The sequence below is a fragment of the Oncorhynchus nerka genome, linkage group LG20 (genome assembly GCF_034236695.1).
Source record: "Oncorhynchus nerka isolate Pitt River linkage group LG20, Oner_Uvic_2.0, whole genome shotgun sequence".
In the NCBI taxonomy this organism is placed as follows: domain Eukaryota; kingdom Metazoa; phylum Chordata; class Actinopteri; order Salmoniformes; family Salmonidae; genus Oncorhynchus; species Oncorhynchus nerka.
The window spans coordinates 47,074,289-47,101,560 of record NC_088415.1 but is presented as its reverse complement, the minus strand read 5'-3'; the positions used below and the strand labels follow the sequence as shown (position 1 = coordinate 47,101,560).

The 27,272-nt window shown below is 42.3% G+C and overlaps 1 protein-coding gene and 1 non-coding gene across 3 annotated transcripts in view; both read right to left on the bottom strand.

The window, feature by feature from the left end:
- Window positions 1-27,272, bottom strand: part of LOC115102601 (MORN repeat-containing protein 1) — an 81,373-nt gene that overhangs the window by 18,444 nt on the left and 35,657 nt on the right. Inside the window, exons 12-14 of one of the 2 annotated variants that reach the window (XM_029622712.2) lie at window positions 18,384-18,526; window positions 18,038-18,114; window positions 13,550-13,721 (exon numbers count right to left, since the gene is read on the bottom strand). In XM_029622712.2, coding sequence (XP_029478572.1) covers window positions 13,679-13,721; window positions 18,038-18,114; window positions 18,384-18,526 — 263 coding nt within the window. In that variant the 3' untranslated portion in view covers window positions 13,550-13,678. Of the gene's footprint in view, window positions 1-13,549; window positions 13,722-18,037; window positions 18,115-18,383; window positions 18,527-27,272 lie in introns of those variants that run through there. The other variant, XM_029622711.2, reaches the window with a different exon arrangement.
- Window positions 24,658-24,733, bottom strand: trnaa-ugc (transfer RNA alanine (anticodon UGC)). Its single transcript has one exon. It is a non-coding gene; the product is annotated as a tRNA-Ala (tRNA).

The following is a 27,272-nucleotide window of genomic DNA, read 5'->3' as shown; positions in this document are numbered from 1 at the left end:
AATAATTCAATTATATTAATAAGAGATGTAATTGAAGTCTCGGGACTAGAGATGAATATCAGGACATCATCAGCATACAAGCTTATTTTATGGTGAACATCACCAATGAGCAGCCCCTGTATAGCAGGCGTTACCCTGATGGCCTCGGCCAGTGGTTCCATAACGAGTGCAAAGAGGAGGGGGGATAAAGGACAGCCCTGTCTGGTACCTCTGTGTATAGAGAAGCTATTTGACCGTAGCCCATTAGTAAGGACAGCCCTGTCTGGTACCTCTGTGTATAGAGAAGCTATTTGACCGTAGCCCATTAGTTAGGACAGCAGCCTGAGGATCATCATACAAAACTTTCACCCATTTTATAAAGTTGTCCCCCAGACCAAATTTATTTAGAGCAAATAATAGGTAAGACCACTCCACACGATCAAATGCTTTCTCAGCATCTAGGGAGAGCACAAGACCATCTACAGCACTTTGTTGGTAGGCTTGAATTACATTAAGAAGCCGCCTGACGTTGTTGCATGACTTACGGCCCCTAATGAAGCCAGTTTGGTCTCCTTTCACAATTAGTGGCAATGAGTCCTCTAATCTTGTGGCTAGAATTTTAGAAAGCAATTTTCTATCCACATTCAGAAGGGAAATTGGTCTGTACGAGGAACAAGACTCTGGACATTTTCCCTTTTTGAGAATAAGTGAAATGTTGGCTTCTCTCAGCGTTTGAGGGAGTTGGTCATTTGAAAATGAGTGGTTAAACATCTCACGCAATGGCTCAAGGATCAGGCCATGGAACTCTTTATAGAACTCACTACAAAACCCGTCTGGTCCTGGGGCCTTACCATTTTGCAGACTCTTAATTGCGAACATTATCTCTTCCTTGGTAATAGGGGCATTAAGGAGGGACCTCTGTTCTTCGGAGATAGTAGGGAGCTCAATCTTACCAAAGAAGTTCTCCATTAATTTGGGTGCATCCTTTGGCAGTTCTGAGGCATAAAGGTTTGTATAAAATTTCTTAAATGAGTCACTTATATCAATTTATTTTCATATAAATGATTACCATCAGAATCAGTAATAGTAGCAATTGACTGAGAGTCATCCCTCTTTTTAGCTAGGTATGCCAAGTACTTTCCTGGCTTATCGCCATGTTCATATAGCTTTTGCCTGACAAATCTCATTTTCTTTTCAGCGTCCTGTGTTAGGAGAGAGTCTAGCGTTGATCTAATGACTGATATTTCCTTTAATAGGGCAGGAGTGGGCGTTTTAATGTAGTCCTTCTCTTTAGTTCCTAATTCACCCTCTAACATTTTTTGCTTTTCCCGCTTTTTCCGTCTCTTAGTAGCTGTGTATGACATAATCAGACCCCTGGCATACGCTTTACAGGTCTCCCAAAGGAGCGAGGGGTTATCTGTTGATTGAGAGTTAATAGAGAAAAATGCTTTAAACTCTGTTATAAAGTATGATGTGAATGTATGGTCTTTAAGAATGGTTGTGTTCAACCTCCAATGTCTTGACCGATTGAATGCCCCGTTGAGTTTTATGTCCAGGATCACCTCAGCATGATCAGATATGACTATGCTTCCTATCCTAGCAGATAAAACAGACTGCAAAGACGTCTTGGGCATAAAAAAATAATCTATTCTAGTCTGACATCCATGAGGTGCAGAGAAAAAGTGAACTCTCTGTTGGAGGGATGGAAAGCTCTCCAGACATCCGCATACCCCAGATCATCACAAATAGCTTTAAGTGACTTAGCTTGAGGAGAGAGTGAAGCTATACCACTGGGAAACCTATCAATAAGGGGGTTCAACAAGCAGTTAAAATCTCCTCCAACCACTGCAGTGTCTGAGTTTAATTCTGAAAAGTCTAGAAATGCCTTAGTGAGGAAATCAGGGGGGTGAGCAGGGGGGAAGTAAATGTTCATCATGGAAATGTTCTGCCCTTGTAAAGTACCATTAATTATAACAAAGCGACCAAATTTATCTTTCACACAATTCAAGACCTTAAGTGGTAAGTTCTTTTTCACCAGAATTGCTACACCTCTACTTCTGGATGTAAATGATGAGAAAAACACTTGACCAAACCCTCCTTGTTGTAATTTCAGGTGCTCCTTATCATCCAAATGGGTTTCTTGCAACAGTGCAATATCAATATTTTCTTTTTTCAAAAAAGACAATACTTTCTTCCTCTTAATGGGGTTATGGCTCCCTCTAATGTTCCACGTACATACACGCAGTCTTATCTGCCATTGTATCTTGACCATTCAATATTCAGACTGGATCCTACTGTAAAAGTGGGGTGGTACCTTTTTCCATGTGTTGAACTCTCCTCTATCTCACTGAGCATAAACAAAAAATATGAACCCTGAACTCGAACTATACTAAACCCAAAAATTAAACATGTAAAATTCCAAAAGGGGGTTTTCCCACTAGCTAACATGCAGGGGATTTCAACTCTCCAATGTAGACTCTTAAGTCCGCATTGCCGCTCAATAGCCTCATCCTTTATATATATGGAAAAGAAAATCAATAGAAGAAGATTGAGGCTCTTCCACCTAAAACCAAGCCTGGGCACCAATATGGATTCACACATATCTCAGCCTGAGCTATAGCGGCTATTAATTTAGCAAGAAAAATAATAAAGTTACGAATATTACTGAGCCGGAGTACGTGGGGACTCACACCACTGTTTCGTGATCAGATTCAACCAAAAATAAGCAAAGTTATTCAATGCTGTGGAGGTGCAGCTTAAAGTTATTTACCCGAGAGAGTCAATAAACGCAGCAGCCTCTTCAGGTGTGTAGAGCTTTTTAGGTGATTCGTTGACCATAATCTTCAATGTGGCCGGGTACAACAGTGCGTAGTCCATCTTCATTCTCCTGAGTCGAGCCTTCGCCTCATCAAACGCTTTGCGTCTTCGTACAACCGCTGTGGAATAATCATTGAAGAATGAGACCTTTGGACCTTTATGTTGACTACCATCAGAGCCGATGTTTCTAGCCGCATCCATGACGCGCTGCTTGTCGGTGAAGTTGTGGAACTTTATAACCACCGGCCGTGGGCGTTGATTGGGGCCCGGTATCGGTGCTTGAGAGCGATGGGCTCTGTCCAGCTTCACACGACCAGCCTTAGTGTCCATTTGTAGGTAGCCAGGGATCCATTCCTCAAAGAATTTTACTGAACGTGTCCCTTCAGAATTTTCCGGGAGTCCCACAACACGAATATTGCATCTGCGTCCTCGATTATCCAAGTCGTCAATGTGCTCCGCCATTTCGCGCACCTGTTTCTCAAGTGCTTTTATCTTAGCGTCCATAGATGTAGTTGAAGTTTCCACTGCAGCAATTCTTCCTTCCGCCTCAACAACACGTTTCACAACGCTCTGTATTTCAGCTGAATGGCCTGCTATTGCTTCCAAGACCGTTCTTATCTTAGCATCGATCACTTTAGTAATGTTATCAGTCATCTTTTGAATCATCAGGTCCATTGTGCCCGGGTCCGCAATGGTGTTAGCTTCGCTAACGTTAGCTAGCTCCTCATGCACATCCACAGGGGTGGTGGTTTTGGTCGACTTCTTAGTATTTCTATTGGGCATGTTGTCGGAGATTTTTGCGAAATAGTCGTCAAGACTCATTATATGGTAACTTATTTAGCCAATTCTACCACTTTTTCAAGCTAGGAGATTAATGTAAGAATATAAATTTACGAATGCCACGAGAGCTCGCTGAAACACCGTGTTCTCTCTACGGCGCCATTTTGTCCCCGTGTGCTTCATAATTAACGACTCATGGTGTAATCATAAGAACATACAGGAACTCAAGTCCAAAGCCCTCCCCCACCCTCCCTTCGGCAAATCCAACCACAACTCCATCTTGCTCCTACCGTCTTTATAGGCAGAAACTCAAACAGGATGTATCAGTGACGAAAACCATTCAACGCTGGTCCGACCAATCGGAAGCCAAGCTTCAAGATTGTTTTGATCACACGGACTGGGAAATGTTCCGGGAAGCATCAAGAGAACAACATCGACCTATATGCTGACTCGGTGAGTGTGTTAATAAAGAAGTGCATTGGAGATGTTGTACCCACTGTGACTATTAAAACTTGCCATAACCAGAAACCGTGGATGGATGGCGGGGTCTACAGGAAATCAGGGACCACAAAAAGAAAATCAGCTATGTCCCGGACACTGACGTCACACTTCCAGACAAACTAAACACCTTCTTTGCCCACTTTGATGATAATAAAGTGCCACCCTTGCGGCCCGCTAACAAACTGCCCCCTACCCCCACCCCGCTCTCTGTGTGGCTGATGTGAGTAAAACATTTTAACATATTAACCCTCGCATGGCTGCTGGCCCAGACGGCATCCCTAGCTGCGTCCTTAGAGCATGCGCAGACCAGCTAGCTGGTGTGTTTACGGACATATTCAATGACTCCCTATCAAAGGCAGTTGTCCCCACATGCTTCAAGATGGCTACCATTGTTGCAGTACCCAAGAAGGCAAAGATAACTGAACTAAATGACTACCGCCCGTAGCACTCACTTCGGTCATCATGAAGTGCTTTGAGAAACTAGTCAAGGGTCATATCACCTCCACCTTACCGGCCACAACCGGAAACAACATCACCACTTCGCTGACCCTCAACACTGGGGCCCCACAAGGGTGCGTGCTCAGCCCCCTCCTGTACTCCCTGTTCCCCCACGACTGCGTGGCCAAGCACGCCTCCAACTCAATCATCAAGTTTCTAGACAACACAACAGTAGTAGACTTGATTACCAACAACGACAAGACAGCCTACAGGGAGGAGGTGAGGGCACTCGGAGTATGGTGTCAGGAAAACAACCTCTCACTCAACATCAACAAAACAAAGAAGATGATCGTGGACTTCAGGAAACAGCAGAGGGAGCACCCCCCTATCCACATCGAAGGGACAGCAGTGGAGAAGGTAGAACGTTTTAAGTCCCTCATCGTACACCACAGACAAACTGAAATGGTCCACCCACACAGACAGTGCGGTGAAGAAGGTGCAACAGTGCCTCTTCAACCTTAGGAGGCTGAAGAAATGTGTCTTGTCATCCAAAACCCTGACAAACTTTTACAGATGCACAATCAAGACCATCCTGTCGAGCTGTATCACAGCCTGGTACTGCAACTGCACCGCCCTCATCCGCAAGGCTCTCCAGAGGGTGGTCCGGTCTGCACAACGCATCACCGGGGCAAACTACCTACCCTCCATGATACTGAAGGGATTAAACCAAGACCGTATACCTTTTAAAGGGTTAATACATTGTGTTATGATAAACTGTTATGTCCCCTCTCAGGAGACATCTGTGTGTGTATTAACACCTGTTTTGAGTGTTGTGCCCTTCAGACACCATCAGAAGCTCATACTCCTCCTGTCTGGGCCCCACCGTGGCTATCTGAGAATACGACTGGTTTTCTGAGAACACAAGGCTGCCGCAGGCCTGATGAAAACAGCCACCTGTCAGAGTATGCTTCGACTCATTCACCTTGTTATGACCCTATACTTGTGATGAAAGGTCAAGTTTCGGTCAAACCCACTTCTGAGCTTTTAACTGCTGACAAGATGGTTGTTGCTGTCAGGGGGTGGTTAGATTTATTAAAATGTTGTTGCCAGGGAAAGTCAGGCAAGGGGAATTGGGGAGGCTAAGTTACTGTACTCTGTACCAACTTCTGCCTACAATTGTATTACTAAAGGATACGTTTAATACTTAAACAAAGTGTCTGTGTTTCCTTTCCATTACTAATATATGTTTGATAATTATATAGACGTGATCATCTGTTGAAGAAACTGACCAATAACACCCGATTACACAAGAAGGCCAAAAAGATCATCAAGGACATCAACTACCCAAGCCACTGCCTGTTCACACCACTACCATCCATAAGGCGAGGTCAGTACAGGTGCATCAAAGCTGGGATCGAGAGACTGAAAAACAGCTTCTATCTCAAGGCCATCAGACTGCTAAACAGCAATCACTAATTCAGAGAGGCTGCTGCCTACATTGAAACCCAATCACTGGCCACTTGAATAAATGGATCACTAGTCACTTTATACAATGCCACTTTAATAATGTTTACATATCTTACATCACATGTACACATACTGTATTTTATAACATCTACTGCACCTTGCCTACCAAACTTGCTAACAGCCAGTTGCTAATGGTCTGGTACTCAACACTCTATTGTCCCTCTAATCACTCTAACATCAATTCAAACGCAATCGAAAATCAAATGAAACACTTCATGAGAGCCCTGGCATTCAGAGTTTGATCAGAATAGGTTCACCTGGGCCTCCCGGGTGGCGCAGTGGTTAAGGAGTCCCTGGGTTCGCGCCCAGGCTCTGTCGTAACCGGCCGCGACCGGGAGGTCCGTGGGGCGACGCACAATTGGCCTAGCGTCGCCCGGGTTAGGGAGGGCTTGGTCGGTAGGGGTGTCCTTGTCTCATCGCGCACCAGCGACTCCTGTGGCGGGCTGGGCGCAGTGTGCGCTAGCCAAGGTGGCCAGGTGCACGGTGTTTCCTCCGGCGCATTGGTGCGGCTGGCTTCCGGGTTGGATGCGCACTGTGTTAAGAAGCAGTGCGGCTTGTTTGGGTTGTGTATCGGAGGACGCATGACTTTCAACCTTCGTCTCTCCCGAGCCTGTACGGGAGTTGTAGCGATGAGACAAGATAGTAGCTACTACAACAATTGGATACCACGAAATTGGGGAGAAAAAGGGGTCAAATTCAAAAAAAAAAAACACAAAAAAAAAGAATAGGTTCACCTGATGCACATCGAGAGCCAGCTCCTCATAGCTGGTTGATGCATGGAATGAAATAAGAGTTCATATAAGCCCAAGTTGCACAACATTTCTTTAGGCTATACTATATAATTCTGTGAATAAATAGTTTTGAGACCATCAGCTTTCTATAGGCTAGGCCTAAGATATCTATTGATCAACTTTCCTAATATTATGCACATTGCTTCGCTTTACAAATGGAGTATCCTACCTGCCTGGCATGAAGAGTAACCGGAAAATTGTCTTCCATTCGCTATTCAAGTGCATACGCATGACATGTCATTTTTCCCCTGCCCTTGTTACGACAGGTGCATGATAATGGCCCATTCTAATTCAAAACCAATTTCACACATACAGTACCAGCAAAAGTTTGGACACACTCATTCAAGGGATTTTTTAAATTTTTTTAAACTATTTTTAACTTTGTAGAATAATAGTGAAGACATCAAAACTATGAAATAACCCTTTTGGAATCATGTAGTAACCAAAGTGTTATACAAATCAAAATTATATTATTATATTTAAGATTCTTCAAAGTAGCCACCTTTTGTAGCCACCTTTTGCCTTGATGACAGCTTTGCATACTCTTGGCATTCTCTCAAACAGCTTCACCTGGAATGCTTTTCCAACAGTCTTGAAGGAGTTCCCAAATATGCTGAGCACTTGTTGGCTGCTTTTCCTTCACTCTGCGGTCCAACTCATCCCAAACCATCTCAATTGGGTTGAGGTCGAGGCCAGGTCATCTGATGCAGCACTCCATCACTGTCCTTCTTGGTCAAATAGCCCTTACACAGCCTGGAGGTGTGTTGGTTCATTGTCCTGTTGAAAATCAAATGATAGTGGGACTAAGCGCAAACCAGATGCGATGGCGTATCGCTGTGGTAGCCATGCTGGTTAAGTGTGCCTCGGAGATCGTCCGTTCACCGACTCAACGTCTCACAAATACATCTTGGTTGGAACCAAAAATCTCAAATTTGGACAGATTTCCACCGGTCTAATGTCCATTGCTCGTGTTTCTTAGCCCATGCAAATCTCTTCCTCTTATTATTGGTGTCCTTTAGTAGTGGTTTCTTTGCAGCATTTCGACCACGAAGGCCTGATTCACGCAGTCTCCTCTGAACAGTTGATGTTGAGATGCATCTGTTACTTGAACTCTGTGAAGCATTTATTTGGGCTGCAATTTCTGAGGCTGATAACTCTAATGAACTTATCCTCTGCAGCAGAGGTAACTCTGGGCCTTTCCATTCCTGTGGCGGTCCTCATGAGCGACAGTTTCATCATAGCGCTTGATGGTTTTTGCAACTGCACTTGAAGAAACGTTTAAAGTTCTTGAAATGTTCCAGATTGACTGACCTTCATGTACTAAAGTAATGATGAACTGTCACCTCTCTTTGCTTATTTGAGCTGTTCTTGCCATAATATGGACTTGGTCTTATACCAAATAGGGCTATATTCTGTATACCACCCCTACCTTGTCACAAACACATTAAGGAAAGAAATTCCACAAATGGACTTTTAACAAGGCATACCTGTTAACTTCTTGGATATAGGGGGCGCTCTTTTAATTTATGGATAAAAAAAGCATTCCCGTTTTAAACAAGATATTTTGTCACGAAAAGATGCTCGACTATGCATATAATTGACAGGTTTAGAAAGAAAACACTCTGACGTTTCCAAATCTGCAAAGATATTATCTGTGAGTGCCACAGAACTGATGCTACAGGCGAAACCAAGATGAAATTTTAAACAGGAAATGCCCCAGATTTTGAATGCGCTTTGTTCCAATGTCTCCTTATATGGCTGTGAATGCGCAAGGAATGAGCCTACACTTTCTGTCGTTTCCCCAAGGTGTCTGCAGCATTGTGACGTATTTGTAGGCATATCATTGGAAGATTGACCATAAGAGACTACATTTACCAGGTGCTCCGGTTGGTGTCCTCCATTGCAATTATTGCGTAATCTCCAGCTGCATGTATTTTACCATTTGCTTCAGAGGAGAAACCAAACTGCCACGAATGACTTATAATCAAATAGATATGTGAAAAACACCTTGAGGATTGATTCTAAACAACGTTTGCCATGTTTCTGTCGATATTATGGAGTTAATTTGGAAAAAAGTTCGGCGTTGTAATGACTGAATTTTCATTTTTTTTTCTTAGCCAAACGTGATGAACAAAACGGAGCGATTTCTCCTACACAAATAATATTTTTGGAAAAACTGAACATTTGCTATCTAACTGAGAGTCTCCTCATTGACTCGTCTGGTGTTCAACCTTCCCAAGTTCTCTCACGTCACCCCGCTCCTCCGCTCTCTCCACTGGCTTCCAGTTGAAGCTCGCATCCGCTACAAGACCATGGTGCTTGCCTACGGAGCTGTGAGGGGAACGGCACCTCAGTACCTCCAGGCTCTGATCAGGCCCTACACCCAAACAAGGGCACTGCGTTTATCCACCTCTGGCCTGCTCGCCTCCCTACCACTGAGGAAGTACAGTTCCCGCGCAGCCCAGTCAAAACTGTTCGCTGCTCTGGCCCCCCAATGGTGGAACAAACTCCCTCACGACGCCAGGACAGCGGAGTCAATCACCACCTTCCGGAGACACCTGAAACCCCACCTCTTTCAGGAATACCTAGGATAGGATAAAGTAATCCTTCTCACCCCCCTTGAAAGATTTAGATGCACTATTGTAAAGTGGCTGTTCCACTGGATGTCTTAAGGTGAACGCACCAATTTGTAAGTCGCTCTGGATAAGAGCGTCTGCTAAATGACTTAAATGTAAATGTAAATGTAATTGAAAACATCCGAAGTTCTTCAAAGGTAAATGATTTTATTTGAATGCTTTTCTTGTTTTTGTTCAAATGTTGCCTGCTGAATGCTAGGCTTAATGCTATGCTAGCTATCAATACTCTTACACAACTGCTTGTGTAGCTATGGTTGAAAAGCATATTTTGAAAATCTGAGATGACCGTGTTGTTAACAAAAGGCTAAGCTTGTGAGCCAATATATTTATTTCATTTCATTTGCGATTTTCATGAATAGTTAACGTTGCGTTATGGTAATGAGCTTGAGGCTATAATTACGCTCCCGGATACGGGATTGCTCGACGCAACAGGTTAATTGAAATGCATTTCAGGTGACTACCTCATGAAGCTGGTTGAGAGAATGCCAAGCATGTGCAAAGCTGTCATCAAGGCAAAGGGTAGCTACTTTGAAGAATCTCAAATATATGTTGAATTGTTTAATGCTGTTTTTGTTACTATATGATTCAATATGGGTTATTTCAAAGTTTTGATGTCTTCACTATTATTCTACAATGTAGAAAATTGTAAAAATAAAGAAAAACTGTTGAATGAGTAGGTGTGTCCAAACTTTTGACTAGTACTGTGTATTATTTAGTATATGTAACGACAAGATCAAATTAAGAAAAGTCTAACGGGTGAGAATATTAGCACTTGTAAATGATGCACAGTGTGTGCAGTCTCAGGCAAGAAACAGCATATGCATTTTTTTGCGATTCTTTTCAAATCATAGTCGCATGCACCATGTAGCCTAGCCCATAGGCCTATATGTTTTGATAAGGTTTGTATCACAACTGAAGGGACTGCAGAGCTCATAGCCTACAGAACCTAGTAGTGAAACATGTTCCTATAAGCCCAGTAATTGCACATTTACATGAGAAAACAGAGTTTTAACTGGACACTATTTAAAAGAGGATCCCAGCTTTCCGGTGCTGCTCAATTCTTAATATTAAGCACATTAATCTGCTTTACAACCGGTGTCCCGTCAGCTTTCTATAGGCTAGGCCTGGCACACCCTGATCTGTTTCACCTGTCTTTGTGCTGGTATCCACCCCCCACCAGGTGTATCCCATCTCCCCTCTTTATCCCCTGTGTATTTACACCTGGTTTTCTGTTTGTCTGTTACCAGTTCGTCTTGTCCCGTCAAGTCCTACCAGCGTGTTCCCATGTTCCCTATGCGCTAGTTTTTCTTAGTCTTCCCAGTTCTGACCTGCCTGTCCTGATCCTGCCTGCCGTCCTGTACCTGCCTGACTCGAATTTTGATTACGACCCTGCCTTGACTTACCTTTTGCCTGCCCCTTGAACTATAATAAACTCAGACTCGTACTATCTGCCTCATGTGTTTGCATCTGGGTCTTAGCCTGAGCCTTGATAAGGCCTAATATATTTATTTCTTAACTTTCCTAATATTAAGCACATTGCTTCGCTTTAGAACTGGCGTAGCCTACTTGGCTGGCATATTTTTTTTAACGTAAATGTGGGAAGAGCTTCCTCCATTAGCTTTTCGAGTACAGGCTACGGATGGCATGATTTTTTTGTGGATGAAAATAATTCCACATATATATTAGTATGGTAAAGACCAGATTAAATTGAGAATAGTCTGTTGGTTGAGAATATTATCAAATGCTTGTCAAATTGTGAATGAGATGCAACTTTTTCAAATCATCATACATTTTTTATCACATTTTACAACCTTTATTTACCTTTATTTAACTAGGCAAGTCAGTTAAGAACAATTCTAATTTACAATGACGGCCTAGGAACACCGGGTTAACTGCCTTGTTCAGGGGCAGAACGACAGATTTTTAGCTCGGGATTCGAGCTAGCAAACTTTCGGTTACTGGCTCAACGCTCTAACCACTAGGCTACCTGCCACCCCAAAAGAGTTGCATCATGCAGCCTTAGAATGTATTAGAACTCAAAACATATTGCCTAAGGTTTGTATCACGACTAAAGTTGCATAAATAATTATACTAAGCATATAGGAGGACCTGTTTCAAAGGAGCACTTTGTTAACTTCTTGGTGACAGGGTATTTTCACGTCCGGATGAAATGCATGCCCAAATTAAACTGCCTGCTACTCATCCCCAGAAGATAAGATATGCATATTATTAGTAGATTTTGATAGAAAACACTACGAAGTTTCTAAAACTGTTTGAATCATGTCTGTGAGTATAATATAAGATTTCATTGGGAATCCAGATTTCTAAGGAACCTTCTTGCAGTTCCTACCACTTCCACTGGATGTCACCAGTCTTTAGAAATTGTTTGAGGTTTTTCCTTTGTGTAATGAAGAAGTAGCCCTGTTAAAACCGAGGGTCGCTTCAAGTGTACTGTTAGATAGAGGTGCGTGACCAGAAAGGTAGCGTCAGTTTGTTCTTCTTGTATTGAACACAGATCATCCCGTCTCCAATTTGATCGATTATTTACTTTAAAAATACCTAAAGTTGTATTACAAAAGTAGTTTGAAATGTTTTGGAAAAGTTTACAGGTAACTTTTGAGATATTTTGTAGCAAGTTGGAACCAGTGTTTTTCTGGATCAAACACGTCAAATAAATTAACATTTTGGATAAATATCAACGGAATTAATCAAACAAAAGGACCATTTGTGATGTTTATGGGACATATTGGAGTGCCAACAAAAGAAGCTCGTCAAAGGTAAGGCATGATTTATATTTTTATTTCTGCGTTTTGTGTCGCGCCTGCAGGGTTGAAATATGTTTTCTCTCTTTGTTTATGAAGGTGCTACTCTCAGATAATTGCATCGTTTGCTTTCGCCGAAAAGCCTTTTTGAAATCTGACATGTTGGCTGGATTCACAACATGAGTAGCTTTAATTTGGTATCTTACATGTGTGATTTCATGAAAGTTTGATTTTTATAGTAATTTATTTGAATTTGGCGCTCTGCATTTTCACTGGCTTTTGGCCAAGTGGGGCGCAAGCGTCCCACATATCCCAGAGGTTAAACGCTCAACACAGAAGAGTTGCATGTGCACACTCCCTTGCACTGCTTCTTGACACACTGCTCGTTTAAACTGGAAACCAGCCGCACCAATGTGTCAGAGGAAACACCATACAACTGGCGACCGTGTCAGCATGCATGCGCCAGGCCTGCCACAGGAGTCACTAGAGCGCGATAGGACAAGGACATCCCCTAACCCGGACGATGCTGGGCCAAAGGGTGCGTCGCCTCATGGGTCTTCGGGTCGCGGCTGGCTGTGACACAGCCCGGGATCAAACCTGGATCTGTAGTGACACCTCAAGCACTGCAGTGCCTTAGACCGCTGCGCCACTCGGGAGGCCCTTACATTTTGACTTTTGATTGGGACAGCAGCAAACCTTCACTATGGGGACAATGTTGGCTATGCATTTCCTAATGAAGCCAATGAAGGAAGTGCTTAGCTCGATGCTATCGGCGGAGTCCCAGAACATATTCCAATTACCGCCGTGTCTTTGCGAGAGGAAAACGTCCGTTTGTCAGAAATGGATCATTCTATGTTTCTTCAAATATAAGAATATCATGCGTATTTGTTAGATAATGTATGTAATATTTTGAGAAACACATTAGGAACCAAAATCATCTGACATGAATTGAGTCAGAACTTAACTTGCACACAAACAACAACAACTCTATGAGCATTAAAGCATTGGTTGAACCAATACTTTTTTCCCAAACTGCTGAGAAGTCTTTTAATTTGGCTGCATGATTTATGCTGAATAGAGTAAAAAACCTTGAACATCATTCTCTCTGGGTCTGTTGGTTAATGGAACAAACAGATTCATACACGTCTGGACCTACTGTAGAGAAACTCAATGTTTCCCTTGTGGAGGGAGTTAAGAATGGTGCATAGAAATGCCAGGTGTCCACAGAAAACGTGGCTAATATGACAGGATTCTAAGCTCTGCCCTTCAATACATTGTAGGAAAGTATGCCGTAAAAAAAGGCCATTGGGGTTGTTTGAGTTAGTTGAATAATTGAGAACATTTATTTGGCATAGAGACATGTTTAGCTCTTTCAGTGATTCCACTCTCTCATTCCAAAGTTCTATAACTTCATCGGTGTCAATCCAAAAAGTTGGTCGGTATGAAGTCACTCCTTTTGTAACAGTGTTCTTTCAGTGCTGTCCTTTCTTCTGGGGAGAGAGGGACAAGGTTGTCCAAATTAATTGGATCAATGATTAAGAGGGAGCCATCTCACTTGACTAGGCTTAGACAATAGGCACAAAAATACTCTACATAGGAGCCAGGGGTAAATTTACACTTGAATTACATAAGGAAGAATAGGCAGGATAAAGCAGTGAATGCCTATCTGTGTGGGGTCTACATGGAGGTCTTTCGCCTTTGCTCACACATTGTTGTTGACATGAGGGACTTGAACCTCTTGGGATATTCATTTGGGGAAGAGATGAATGTAGGACAATCTCAGTAAATGTTTTTTTCCCCTCATACAAATACTTAACAGGCTGTCTTTCCCAGTACTTCTACAGCTCAACCTGGTCAAGTCTTGTTACAAATGGCATAAAAAAGGCATTTGTTTGAAATGCATTGGTTTCTGTTGTTTAAAACATGGTATTTAAATTCAGTGATTTGTCCCGAATGAACATGGTCTGACATCAGGCCTACAGATGTACTATCAGAAAAACATCTAGCACTAAATGGGAACGCAATCTCTGCAAACCAAATGTAACTGTATGCTTGAGATCTAAGGTTGTCGATATTTGCAGTAATGTCAATGGATAAAGTGCATGGAAGTTTTGTGTTTCTCAATGAAGAATGTTGTCTTCAAAGTTTGCAACCTGGCAACTCGTACTACCATAGCCACTAAATCACTACCAGCTTCTGCGTCCTCTTGCTGTTGAGAGAATGCACTTTCAGTCAACCTACCTAGAAAAATAAAGGTATACAAAAGAGGGCACTCACTGCCGGGTTTCTAAATGAGTACATTAATGGACTTCATAACAACATGATGAATGAAGAAATTTCACACCGCATTCCTTTGGGGGAAAGCATAAGTGATTTTTCCTCTCTCAAAAGAACCACTCGTCATTGTATTTGAGTTGACTAGCTTAGACACAAAGATAATTTAGCAAAATGGGGAAAAAAATGTAAAAGAAAATATCTGGTTTCAAATCACATGTTCATAAATCGGTGGGAATGTGTATTTCCTTGATACTAGTCACTATTTGATCGAGCTAGCTAATTGGGTGCATTCCACTAGGGAAGAATATATGATTAGACCAAAACAAACCAGTAAGTGGTATCTTTCACAATTCTTATAAAATATCAATAAATCATTCTAAATTCTCAACCCCATTGGGAAATGTCAAACCAAGCATCTGTTGGTATGGCAACAGCACCGCCCTCGACCGCATGGCACTACAGAGGGTTGTGCGGACAGCCCAGTGCATCACTGGGGCAGAGCACCCTGCAATCCAGGACCTCTATATCAGGTGGTGTGAAAAGAAGGCCCAGAAAATCGTCAGACCCCAACCACCCAAGCCAAAGACTATTTTCTCTGCTGCTGGTACCGGTGAATCAAGTCCGACACCAACAGGCTCTTGAACGTCTTCTACCGCCTATCAATACAACTAATAAATAGCTACACAGACTGAGTTTACTTTTTATCTCTGCACTCACTGGGCCCTATACACTCGCACACACTGTCACACCAACACACAAAGACTCACTCCATCATTTGCTCACTCACACATAATATGCACATACATTTATACAGACTCTACACAGCCACTCACATGAAAACTGTTGCTACTCTGTTTTCTTATAGCCTGTCCCCTTACATATCTACCTCTAACCCTACAGTATGCCTCCAGTATGCCTGCACATGTAAATATGGAATTGGATCTGACTTTTTAAATATTTTCTGTATACAGTATGTATACCTAATTACTTTGTGTATTCAATATTCTTATTTCTTGTGTGTTTTTCTTTCTTTCTAGTAACACATTGTTATGGATTACTCCATTGTTGGGTTTTGACTTTGCAGGAAAGGCATTTCACTGTAATTGCGCATGTGACATTAAAACTTAAAAGGCACCCCTATTTCAACGTAATTCATTCCCTAGAGCGGAAATGCTCGTTTATGTTCCACCTCCGATAATGGTGATTTCCACGTGGAGTCCAGAAACATAAACAAACAGGGAACTGACAGCTGTCAGTGAAGTTTTCTAGCTTCCTAACCTTATCTAGCTAGCTAACGTTATCGGTTGTTGATGGTTTTTGTTTTTACTACGTATGCTGCTTCTGGAGCTGGATTTGTCATAAGCATTTAGTGAAGACTTCACCACAGATGGAAACCAGTATCTTTGTCGTCGTCATCTATTGTTACCTTTGGTATCTTGAATAACAGACATACGTTTTTCTACATTGCAATAGACACGGTGCAACCTTTGGTAGGTAGGCTGCTGGCAGGCTTCGGTACAGCAAAGCCAAGTCAGTCCTTGCTCATGGTTCTCAAAGGGAAGTGAAATGATAAGACTACAATGACTTTGCACGTTGCAAATAACATGTAACAACACCATGAGCGCATTGGACATGAAACATCAATACAAATGTTCTTCTGCGTGTGCCTGTTCATTATAAGATAGACACTGTGGTTTCTAGCTGCACCAATCAAAGTAGTAAAGTGTGTAATGAAGCGGGAATTTAGTGGTCAAAACCAGTCATCTTGGAGCGACGGGGGGAGCAGGGATGCAAAATGCAAACATATTACGCAATTATACCGTTTGTAAAATGGTCAGATATATATACATATATATGTTTTTAATACAGAATAGCTCAAACATAAGTGAAAATTGACAACAATGGAGAGGTGCAAAAACATAAATTTGCATCTGTTCCATAGCTCAGGAGACCAAGTAGACACAAGACTGTTCGGCTAAACTCAGTAGCGAAGAAGAATAAGCTCTAGGCATTGTGTTTCAGCTGAAAACAATAGAATTTTGCTTTTCCAAAAAAACAATAAAAAATAAAAAAAAACATGTTTTTATTGTCAGTCAAAAAGGAGCTTGTGCCCCAATGGCTTGCACAGCTCTTAAAGTATGTGCAGATGGTGGAACACAGGAAGGAGGGACAACAAAGAGAAGTGGGCGGGATGAAGGGATGGGGAGTTGGAGAAATTAAAATGTATTGTGTATTAGTGTCAAATCTGCGGGAGAGAGCGCACAAAGGCCTCCTCAACCTCCATTGGCAGGCTAATTGAGTTAATGATGCACGTTCCCTATCCAGTAGCCCCAGCCATCTGTCCCTACAGTACATAATTCCATTAAGTAGCTGCAGGTGAGTGTGCTGCAATTACCTTAAATCCACCATTTTGAAATGCTAGCGCTACAGAGTGGGTGAAAAAACAAGCTGGTCATGGTGTACAACTAATTGTTCCATTACACTAAATGCTGAGTGCACAAAGGATAATCAGACGGCTCTGTTGGTTCTTTGCCGCCAAATAACATGCTACATAAATACTGTTTGTCTGTTTTGGGTGCTGATGTGTCTAAACCGTCAAACAATGTCAAAACACCTGCAAGCGTAGAGATGTGGGACATTCCATGAAATTAGTCCCTTTGATATTAGTAGAGAATTCAATAAATCGTCTTTTTAATATGCATTTTGACATGTCCATCCATCAATCCACTTAATTCACACATTTCTCCAAGTTTCACCATCATTGTAAAGCCCTAGTTTTTCTGTTGCTTTGACAGTCATTTCTGAAGATTATTATTTATTTCATATTGATTAGTGATTCATTTACATCTGTCCCTCATTTTAAGGTCAACCCTGTTCCGTGAACTGAACTCTCGTTTTAATATGGTAAAACTATTCCTTTCAAAATATTTTTTTCAAAAGAAACATTTAACATATAGTCAAACCATAGAGTAAAAGCAGGTGAGCTGTTACTATTCTTTTTAGCAATTTTCTGGTGTTTTGTGGTGGAAAACTAAGCGGGTTAAGCATAACACATCAACCCTGTTACCCATAGACAGAAAGGCTAGAAATAGTTTACTAATGACATTTTTTGAGGTGAAGCTTGCATTCCCCCTGTCACAAGGCATATTTAAGAAGAAATCATCGACCCCGTCACGGTCAACCCTGTTACTTTTTTTTGCCATTTAATATGCAATTACTGTAGTCATTTTGTTATTTAACCTCTTGAGATTGGAAAACGTGTTTTTTAAGTTAAGAATGTGGTCATTATGACAATGTTAAAATATCACAAAATCAAAAATGTTTGGGACCAAGTCACACTTCTCAAAAGGCCCCGAATTGGTGGCCAGCCCAGTTGCCTTCACTGAAAAGCTTCCATGTGGTGAGATATTGGGAAAACTCTGTCACCGTCAGTGCAAATTGCACAGTCTGTGTTTTCTCCAGATGTCCACGTGTGATATTTTATTGTCCCAATGCAAATTCATTGTGTGTGTGTGTGTGTGGTACATACCTGCGCTCTGAGTTCTTGTCCTGGGAGAGGACCGGTCTATCAGTTGGTGCTCTGTTGGACGGCTTCTTGATGTTTCTCTGTGAACAGAAATATCATTGAAATGAATCATCTTGATCATTAACACTTTACATAAGTATAGAGACAACTACACTTGGTCACATAAAGAACTGCAATAACAGTGCAAGCTGTGGTTAATGATTATCTACCCCCCAAAATGAACACCTCAGATTATTCCAAAATAATTATTCAATGGATCATTTACAACTAATTCCTAATATGTGGCTGTCTGACTTTGATTGAAAGTTAGACAATACTTTGTGAGAAAGGTCATAGTAAAACCATTCACCTTCAACTCATCCATCAGCTGATAAGGGATGAAGTCATGAGGGGGAGAGGCCAACAGTAGATTTTTGAATTTAGCTTGGCCTTCTTCCACCCTCTGATTGGCTGGAGGAGGAGTGGAGTCCTCCTCTTGTCCAGCAAAGAGTCCTGTGCTTGGGGGATGTATATATTGTTTTGTACAAAAGCAGACGGAAACCGTAAGACACAAATAGCATAAACCAATTGAATACGCTATGTGACATCATTTTTTAAATCCTTCTGTTCTTTTTCTAGAATATTATAATTCATTGTCGCTGAACAGTTCAAGTGAAACGCTACAGCACAAGTCTGCCTTATACTTTGTCTCAGTCAGGCTGTTATTTATTTTCCTTTCACTTTTTGGTATTGCGTCTCCCTGGAAACCACAGGCACGGTGACTCCGTATGGCATCATTTAAGGAAGCGTTAAGTGGATGAGAGCCCTTTTCTGGCAGTGCTCAGGCAGCGCTTTCTCTGGTCGAGAGGCTCATTTACTTAATGCACCCGACGCTGAAATAGCGATGACTTCAGCTAGCTAGCTCACTGAGAGTGGTAGAGTGGAACCATTGGTACTGTACAATAAGGCACAAAAGCACAAAGGGAGGGAAATAGCTCATTAGTGCAATTTGCCGTTGTTTTTAAGAAAAGAAAATAACTCAAGAGGATACCATTTCGCAGAGAAAAATAGGATTTACCTTGATGGGGTTGATGCTAAAATAGGGACTGCATCTCCAGATATAGAAGACCACAAGTATCTTCAGCAAATAACATCAAGTGAGCCAACATTACTGTTGTTACATGATGCTAGCCCACATGTACGACAACTGGTGATATCCTAATATGGATGCAAAACACATCCCATGAGTTTACTACCGATTGGATTTATATAGCGCTTTTCTACCAACTGAGATACTCAAAGCACTTTACATAGTAGGGGGAAAATGCACCTCATCCACCACCTGGATGATGCACAGCGACCGTTTTCTTGTGCCAGAACACTCACCACACATTAGCTACAGAGGTGAGGAGTGATATACACCAATTAAGGAATGAGGGGGATGATTAGGTGGCCATGATGGAATGGGGCCAGGTTGGGAATTTAGTCATGACACCAGAGTTAAATCATCCCTACTCTTACGATAGGTGCCATGGGATTTTTAATGACCACAGAGTAAGGACAGATGTTTAATGTCCAATCCGAAAGACAGTACCCTACACAGCGCAATATCCACTTCACTGCCCTGGGATCTCCTTAGACCATAGGAAAGAGTGCCCCCTACTGTCCCTCCAACACCACTTCCAGCAGCATCTGGTCTCACATCCAGGGACTGATCTGGACCAACCCTACTTGGCTTCAGAGGCAAGCCATCCGTGGGATGCAGGGTGGTAGGCTGCTGGCTAGGATCGTTTGACCTCCCGGCACTGCGCAGCCAGCGGCTAATTAGCATTCTCTCCTGCACCCCAGGAGAGTGAACACTGAGGGAAGAGGCAGACCGAGAAAGGGAGCGTGAGTGAGGGGAAAGAGAGAGACGAGAGGATAATGGAAGGGAGAGAGAAAAGGGGCTGAGGAGGAGAGAGGGGTAGAGAGGACACTGAGGGAAGAGGGGCGGGAGTGTGGGGAAAGAGAGGGAGAGAGGATAATGGAAGGGAGAGAGAAAGGGGGTAAATACAGGGTTGTTGCCAAGAATCGGGGATGAAAGAGTAGGTACGGAGAGAACAATTGAGTTATGGAGAGAAGGTGAGAAAGGAGTAAGTAAACTAGAGGAAAATGAGAGATAAAAGCTAGAAAGGTAGGAGAGAAGGAGTAATTAAGAGTTTACAGAAGCAGCACACTGGAGTACATTAGTGCCTGTAAAAAAACATACTGTTCAGACATAACACTTTTGAGCATTAGCTGTGATTATATCCCATTTCATGGGCTAGTCATCACATAAGAGGTGGGCATTCTCCTCAGAGAAAATTGATTGGCTTTATCGACCTAGCAAGCTGGATTGAATCATTTGAAATTAGGTTTACAGTTAAATATTACTCACGTCTGTGTCAGCCACTCTGAATATAACCAGCCCAAGTAGACAGATTTAGCTGCAATGTTTTAAATATATACTAAATTCTCACCCACCACCAATTTGCAGCTGTCATGCTCATTGCTCTTTGATGTCTGAAATACAACAAATCCTCACCACCCTCAATTCAAGCGTTCTGTCAACAAATACTGGGGAAGATGCCTTGAAGAGTGTTTGCTTCAAAGTATGGGAAGTTGCCCTTTTAGTGAGAAAGTGAACCATTTGACTTGTCACTAAAAATATGTTGTCTTTTACACAAAGGTTATATACTGATATACTGTAAGATAAAATCATATCGATTCCGACACTGCTCTTCCTTTATCCAAAGCATTGAAAAAGACCATCATTTCACCTTATGAGGGACTCTTTTTCCAACCACGGAACAATATTCATGACCAAAAAGTTGTTCGTTTTGATAATAGAAAATTGCATATGCCTACGCTTACTTTTTACCCCGAACAGTAAAAAGTATCAGTCTACGTCCCAAAAGGTATTTTATATGACTTCAATAGAGTAATGTAACCACTGAATATTCATGACCAAAGTCTACGTCCCAAACGTTATTTTATATGACTTCAATAGAGTAATGTAACCACTGAATATTCATGACCAAAGTCTACATCCCAAACATTATTTCATATGACTTCAATAGAGTAATGTAACCACTGAATATTCATGACCAAAGTCTACATCCCAAACATTATTTCATATGACTTCAATAGAGTAATGTAACCACTGAATATTCATGACCAAAGTCTATGTCCCATAAGTTATTTTATATGACTCCAATAGAGTAATGTAACCACTGAATATTCATGACCAAAGTCTACGTCCCATAAGTTATTTTATATGACTTCAATAGAGTAATGTAACCACTGAATATTTGTGACCGAAAAGTTGTTCATTCTGATAACAGAAAATTGCACAAGCCTCCGCATGGCCTACTTTTTCCAGGAACAGCAACAAATAAAATGCCTACTTGGAGAATAGCTACATGGGTGAAAATGTCTCACTTTGTACTGTAAGTTCTTTAATATGACTTCAATAGAGTTACAGGGGGGGGGGTTGAAAGGGCTTCATAAAATGACCTTCCACATCAAGTCAAGTCAGAACAAAACAGGCATATAAGGACAGGCAGGCTTACTTCAGGTGAACTGCCATGTCATCTTGATAAGTAGTTTTTCTACTAAACTGTCACTACTTGCTGTTACTGAAGTTGAATAAGTCATGAAAGTTAAATGTAAAGGGGTGATTAAAAGCATAATACATTGGAGGTAAACCATCATCTGTAATGGAGGAGTGTGTGAGATCATTTTGTTGTCAATAGACACATTCCAATTATCATATAGTAAATTATCAACTTAGAAATTCACTCAGAGCACGGGGCCTCTATTGCTCTAATTATGCTGTGCGGTCTTGTCATCCCTTATGTCACCAAACTGCTGTCTCTAACCTCTTCCTCTTCTTCAGTCAACAGTCAGTCAATAGCTCCAAAACCAGTGCAATCCATTCTCCAACATCCGTCCTTGTACTGACAGGCTATTGCGACTCAACTCTCTTTTCAAAACATTGTTTTTAGTGTGGTTGTATACTCTGGCTGCTGTCAGATTGTTTGGGTGTGAGAGCCCAGCAGGTCCTGTAACGGTTCAGTTCAAATGTAAGCAATAGGGTCGTGACCTCAACATCAAGGTGTCACTTTTAATAACACTGAAACACAAGATGAAAGCCAGGTGAAGGACTATCGCACCGAGCTGTTTTGCCAGAGAAGAGCCTTCAAGACAGTCAGTCACCAAAAACCTGCCTGTGATAATAAAACACCTATTCAGCTAGACTGACAACTCCCGTTGGAAAAGGATCCATTAAAAGGTATCTGTTCTCAAAATGTTCATGCAATACCTTCCCCTTTAAAAGGTTAGACAAAGACTGATTGGTCAAAATACAGAGGTATACACAGCTGGGGTTTTACTTTTAAATTCAGACAAACCCATAAACCATGAACCCTAAAAATCCAACAGTTGGGTCTGCATGCACGACTCAATCAAGATCTGCCGGGCACCTCCCATTGCACTAGCAACAAGGACACACCCATATTTAATTAAATGAGCAGCGCTCTAACTGCAAGGTCTCCTCATCCACTGCCAGAGGAACAGCAGTAAAAGTGGGAGGAGGGGGAGGAGTGACGTTGTGGCTGCAAAGGCAGTGTAGCACTTATTTCCCAATGCCAGAAATGCATATAATAGTAACTTAGAGCACCCCAAAAAAACATTTCCAAATGACAAACTGAGGTTTACTTCAAATCAGCTTTAACTTCGGAAACAATCCCACAACGCCCTGCAGTCAGCGTCACATGGTGAATGAAAAACAGAGTAAAAACGTGGGATACATTTGTGAGAATGAGGTGGGTGAATTGGACGTCTCCTCATCAATCTGCGAGGCAAATCTAATTCCTGAGAAATTCCACAGCGATCAGTAATGGAAGGAAGGCTTCAGCAAGAAGTTGCTTCTCAAAGTAGATGCTGTCCCTACCATTAACGTGGCTTCTAAAACATCTCAAACAGCCAGTAGCACTAGCAGAGACTGAGCATCGTCACTGGCATGGAAGTAAACCGGGTAAATGCAAGCAGCATTTCAGAGAAGCCCAGCAGCCAGGCTTTCTTTGGAGGTGTGGATTGTGGATTTTGGTCAATCTGGAAAGTTAATTTCTGGAGCTCACCGTGACTTGTGTTTTGGGAGCTGCTGGCTGTCTGTACTCGGGCTCTGTGTGTGTGTGTGTGGATGGTTCGTCAGATGGATCCACGCGGGTGGATAGAGACCTCCAGCATAATTTTATTCTGCTATATCTGCTATGGGCTAGGGCATGGAATATGGAAACCAGAGTTTTTAATGTGTTTGTGGTGGCTGCAAGTTGCGATAATTCGGTCGGTCTGTGGCTCTGGGGGAGTTTTCTATACGGCCTTCTGAGTGCGGGCTAAAATTAAATGTAATCCTTCGGGCCATGGATCTGATCGTGGATCGGATAGCATTTCGGAGGAGCCCCAGAGCCATGCTTTCTTTGTAGGGGTGGATTGTATATTTTAGGATCAATGCGGTCAGTTGCTTCTTGTTGAAGCAGATTACATTAGCTAGCTATCCTCTTCCACCATTTCTGAATGAATTTGTGGCTATCCTTCTAGCTATCAAAATAAGTGAGCTAGATTTTGTTTGTGTACTGCCATATGCCATATGTTTGTCACTGGTATGGCTAGTAAATATCCTAAACCTATCCAGTTAGACAAGCTAAAACCGTGGAGAGGAGCAGGATAGAATTCACTTTCTATTTCATCTGCTGCTGGCTTGCTAATGTTCACTCATAACTTTTTACACATGTAAATTGATGAAATTCTATAAATATTGTAATTGTGTCAATATGTTGTGAATATTGCAGAAAAATCCTCACAGCCACTGGGTGAGCACCAGCTTGCCATGTACAGTAGGCTACAGGCAATATGTTCCTCCACCGTGCGAATCATAGAATTTACCATCTTGCATTCGGGACTTTCCGGCAGCCTTCGTGGATTTTATATGCAGAGAGCATAAATTGTACAATTGTAAACTTACAAAATAATTGTTCAAGTTAGAACCCACACAAATGAGTTAATATACAGCACCAACTACATATCTGATAAGGTCTGTTATCTACTACCTGGACTTGAAGTGGGGGAAAACACGGCCCATTCATTTTCAAATCAAGCATTCCCTGCCGTGCACCAGTTTTGTCCTTAGCCGTAAAGGGATTGACATGGAGCATATGGTCGCTGTGTTTCAAATCCGAGGCCTTGTTTTACCAACTCCCCTCAGGTTTAATGCCTGTGTCTGGGTGTGTGCGCTGCGCTACAGCCAATTAACATGCCGGAGTGACAAGCTGCAAATCACAGCACAGAATATGCCTGAGCCTGCCTCTCTAATTGCCGGGCTTTCTCATTAACTTAAGTAAATAAGAGTGGTGGTGCAGGACAGCTCAGCATGTGTGCATGTTGTCCCTTACACAATGCAACCAGTTTTGTCAATAATTGAAGGGAATATGGATTGCTTACATGTGGACGAGAAATGCATTTTTGATGCGTTTTGACAGGGACATGCATAAAACGGGCATTTGGATTTGACATTTTAGCAGACTACTTCCAGTAGTGAAAGCATATATGTTCATAATTGTTCATACTGGTCCCTCGTGGGAATCGAACCCACAACCCTGGCGTTGCAAGCGCCATGCTCTACCAACTGAGCCACACGGAACCCTTTTAGTTTTCAATTTTAGTTTGAGCATTTACTTTGTAACCATAATGAATGATGTGTGGAGCACAAATGGTGATGATCATCCCTTTCAATTGATCCGAGTATGTGAGCGGAGCATGCCCAATTTTACTGGAGTGAGGCCTTCTCGCCAGCTTCAATTTCGCTCCAGTACCGCTCACTTCACTTCACGAGCTCAAGGCATGACCAGCCCAGCATGCATATGTAGGCTACTTGTGTGCTGCTATAAACCCTTGCTTGAGCTACTGTTATGGAGTTTTCAGAAATAAACTGATAAAACAGGTGCATAATCAAGGTGACAAAGATGAGGAGGACCAAGAGCAAGAACGGGAGTGAGGTGATGTAGTGTCCACAACTAAAGAATCATTCTAGAATCTGGGAAGTTATATGCCTAAAAACCTTCAGGCCAACCACTCTGCCCAGCCTGGCAAGAGTCACCTGAATGGTGTTGAGCATCCTCAGTGTCTCAGCAAGGGCGGATATGGTATTCTCCAATGCTGGCCTGATCTCCAGGCACCATCGCATGAGCCTGAAGTCACAGACTCGTGTTTCTAAAAGTGAACTGAAAGGCACTGAAGACTGAACCGGAGGTGAAGGTTCACCTTCCAACAGGACAATGACCCTAAGCACACAGCCAAGACAACGCAGGAGTGGCTTCGGGACAAGTCTCTGAATGTCCTTGAGTGGCCCAGCCAGAGCCCAGACTTGAACCCGATCTAACATCTCTGGAGAGACCTGAAAATAACTGTGCAGCGATGCTCCCCATCCAACCTGACTGTGCTTGAGAGATTCTGCAGAGAAGAATGGGAGAAACTCCCCAAATACCGGTGTGCAAAGCTTGTAGCGTCATACCCAAGGAGACTTGAGGCTGTAATCGCTGCCAAAGGTGCTTCAACAAAGTACTGGGTAAAGGATCTGAATACTTATGGAAATGTAATATCAGGTTATTATTTTTAATATATAAACAAAAATAAAATAAACTGTTTTTGCTTAGTCATTATGGGGTATTGTATCTAAAAAGCATATTTAATAAATAATTGATCAAATGAGGAATTTTTATGACAGTTTGTCCTTACCCAGGTCTCCTTTAAGACTCCATAATGTAGGCCGAGGTGCTACACTTAACAAAAATATAAATGTAACATGTAAAGTTGTCACGCCCTGATCAGTTTCATCTGTCTTTGTGCTTGTCTCCACCCCCCTCCAGGTGTTGCCCATCTTCTCCATTATCCCGTGTACTTATACCTGTGTTTTCTGTTTGTCTGTTGCCATTTGTCTTGTTTGTCAAGCTTACCAGCGTTTGTCCTGTCTGCTCCGGTCTTTTCCCAGCCTCCTTTACCAAGATAACCCATTACCTGACAGGTGTGGCATATCAAGAAGCTGATTAAACAGTATGATCATTACACAGGTGCACATTGTGCTGGGGAAAATAAAAGGCCACTCTAAAATGTGGAGTTCTGTCACACAACGCAACAGATGTGAGAAGCAGCGCCGGAGAAGATGGCTGACGTTTTACGTGCGCCTAACCGATTGCGTTTTCATTTTTTGCAAGTAATTATTTTACTTATTTTGTACATAATGTTGCTGATATGCATATATGTAAGGAACTCAATGAGCTGTATTCCGCCATTAGCAGAATAACGCTCATCCAAAACGCACTCCTAGTGGCCGGGGACTTTAATGCAGGGAAACTTAAATCTGTTTTACCAAATGTCTATCAGCATGTTAGACCACCTTTACTCCACACACAGAGAAGCGTACAAAGCTCTCCCTCACACTCATTTAGGCAAATCTGACCATAATTCTATCATCCTGATTCCTGCTTACAAGCAAAAATGTAAGCAGAAAGCAGCAGTGACTCGGTCAATAAGAAAGTGGTCAGATGAAGCAGATGCTATACTATAGGACTGCTTTGCTAGCACGGGCTGGAATATGTTCTGGGATTCTTCCGATGGCATTGAGGAGTACACCACATCGGTCATTGGCTTCATCAACAAGTGCATCGATGACGTCGCCCCCACAGTGACCGTACGTACATACCCCGACCAGAAGCCATGGATTACAGGCAAAATCCACACTGAGCTAAAGGGTAGAGTTGCCGCTTCCAAGGAGCAGGACTCTAACCTGGAAGCTTATAAGAAATCCTGCTATGCCCTCCGACAAACCATCAAAACAGGCAAAGTGTCAATACAGGACTAAGATCGAATACAGGACTAAGAACGGCTCCGACACTCGTCAGATGTGGCAGGGCTTGCAAACCATTAGACTACAAAGGGAAGCCCAGCCGAGAGTTGTCCAGTGACACGAGCCTACCAGACAAGCTAAACTACTTCTATGCTCGCTTTGAGGCAAATAACACTGAAACATGCATGAGCGCATCAGCTGTTCTGGACGACTGTGTGATCACGCTCTCCGCAGCCGCTGTGTGTAAGACCTTTAAACAGGTCAATATTCACAAGGACGCAAGGCCAGAAAGATTACCATGAAGTTTGCTGATGAAACAACAGTGGTAGGCCTGATCAC